This window comes from Phaethon lepturus, unplaced genomic scaffold, assembly GCF_000687285.1.
Source record: "Phaethon lepturus isolate BGI_N335 unplaced genomic scaffold, ASM68728v1 scaffold31651, whole genome shotgun sequence".
In the NCBI taxonomy this organism is placed as follows: Eukaryota; Metazoa; Chordata; class Aves; order Phaethontiformes; family Phaethontidae; genus Phaethon; species Phaethon lepturus.
In genome coordinates this window covers 11,653-13,822 of record NW_010517503.1, presented here as the reverse complement: position 1 = coordinate 13,822, position 2,170 = coordinate 11,653, and the positions used below count along the sequence as shown (strand labels likewise).

Genomic DNA, 2,170 nt, shown 5'->3' with positions numbered 1-2,170 from the left:
CCTGGCAACCGTTCCCTGCTGCTCCTGCGAGCAGATGATTGGCCACATCATTGCTTTCCTCAGTGGGCACCAAGTGGATTGAGAAGCCCTGCTGATCTGTCCTGGCATGCCAGGTGCTGTGGGGATGGACTGGTGCTTCTCTGGGCCCTGCTGTAGCACCAGCCATTGGCAAAGCCTGGCTCCAGGGGTGACAAACAGGGCATTAAACGCTGAGCTGAGGTAGACAATCAACAGACCAAGGAGTCCCCAGGAAACATCTTGCCGGCACGCCTGACTGTCACACCTCCAAACAGCAGAAACGGCTCTGCTCTAGCTGATGACAGTTGGGTATGTTCCCCAGCCCCCAGCTGCCGCTGCCATGGCCATGGGCAGATACACATCGCCATCCCCTCCAATGCAAGACCCCTTTTGTAGCCTAGGGCTCTTCCCCGTTCTGCTTCACCACCCGTGTCATCTCACATCATTACGGCATCTTTTCTGGAGGCCCTCAGATGAACCCAGTAAACCCCTACCTCGTTCTTGCTGCTTGCGGTTTTCAATGATGCCCGGTGTGTCCACGAAGGTGACTCGCTCCAGCAGTTTGTGGGGCACCTCAATCCCTATCAGCTTCTCCAAGAAGTTCTGCCCAAACTTCTCCAGGGGCGAGAAGGAGCGGGCACTGTCAGCAGCCATCACGATGCCCTCGATGGTCTTCAGCTTGGGACCATGCATGATGACGGTGAATTCGGAGGTGGTGGGTTCTGCCCCTGCCCAGCAACGAGAGGAGCAAGCAGAGCTGTGAAATCCATGGTGGGCAAGGGACATGACAGGACTGGCCTGGGACTAGCCGGGGACCTCAGGAGCATCGCTCACTTGCCAGGAGATGCTGGGGGAAGGCAAGCAGTGGAGCCATGAAATTCTTGCCAAACCTCTTGAGAAAATGCCAGCAGGGCTGTACTCTTCGGGGACTGGTTGTTCTGGAAGTGGCCTGACTGCACAAGGCACCCTGTAAGATCACCTCCCGGGAGCCCTCTTTACCTCGGCGCAGAGCTGGCCACGGACATCTGCCCTCAGCTGCGAGATGACATCTGTGTGAGCAGGGAGGAGGGAAAGGGAACGGCTTTCCTCTTGGGAAGGCAAGTTAATTGGCTCCACGTGAGGGCGGGAAGGGGAGAAGAGGAGGGCGGGTTGCCCTCATGACACGACCGCTGCTCTTGCCATTGGGGTCAGAGGCGGTCAGCCCTGTGCCACGGGACGGAGATGCTGTGGGGAGGACTGCCCTCCTCCTCCCCAGGGAGGGTGGACAGGCCCTGGGCCGTGGTGGGGAACCTATCCCTCCACACGGCACTGCAGCCAGGTGGCACAGACCAGATCCCCCCTCGAAGTGGAGATCAAAGGGATGCGGTGGGAATCGCCGACCGCACGGATGCAGAAGTGCAGGTGCCAGCACGCCCTCGGCAGAGCAGGGAGGGAGCAGTGAGCGTGGTACCTGTGTAGAGCTGGTAGGGAGTGTCGTCCAGCCCGAGGAGGTAGTTTATCATGGAGGATTTGCCGACGCTCCACGGTCCCAGGAATAGCACCATTGGCTTGGAAGTGATCTCCCCATCTGCGGAGAGGGGAAATAACAAGAGGAAGTGAAGAAACAATAGCCATCGCCACCGCGCGATTAACTCCCGCCTGTAACGAGCATCCCATCTGAGCGGCGCGGTGATGCTGCCGGGGAAACAGCCACCCTTTTGGGGCCGCCAGCCATTCGCGAGCCAAGGCATCGCCCAGCGACGGGGCCCGGTGTCTGCAGGAGCGGGATGGCACCATGCTCTCTTTTTTTTGCCCAGCGACGGGCCCCGGTGTCTGCAGGAGCGGGATGTCACCATGCTCTGCAGGAGACCCCACCTTGCCGCAGCGAGAGCGAGCCTTATCTGACCTTCTCTGAGGTTTGGTCTTTCTTAGACTATGGGAGGACTTGGAGGTCTTTTGAATCTCCTCTTGGTTCAGTTCTGGCTTAGCCAAAGTGCGTTTGGGGCTGGCTGCTGGGGGGGACGTTGTTTGAAGGCGGCTGCCGCAAAGCACGGGGCATGCGAAGGAGGTGGCCATGCTGCAACCAGGCGAATGCCTCGTGCAAAGGGAGCTGGCGTGGTCTAAGGAGCGACACTATGGCACAGTGCTTGGTAAGCGTGGTGCGAGCCTTGGG

General features: G+C 59.4%; 1 protein-coding gene across 1 annotated transcript in view; it reads right to left on the bottom strand.

Annotated features, from left to right (window-relative positions):
* Positions 1 to 2,170, bottom strand: part of SRL (sarcalumenin) — a gene marked incomplete at its 5' end in the record, with an annotated part of 13,705 nt that overhangs the window by 1,725 nt on the left and 9,810 nt on the right. The window contains 2 exons of the mRNA XM_010296425.1: positions 513 to 746; positions 1,469 to 1,585. Of these exons, the coding sequence (XP_010294727.1) occupies positions 513 to 746; positions 1,469 to 1,585 (351 nt within the window). The remainder of the gene's footprint in view (positions 1 to 512; positions 747 to 1,468; positions 1,586 to 2,170) is intronic.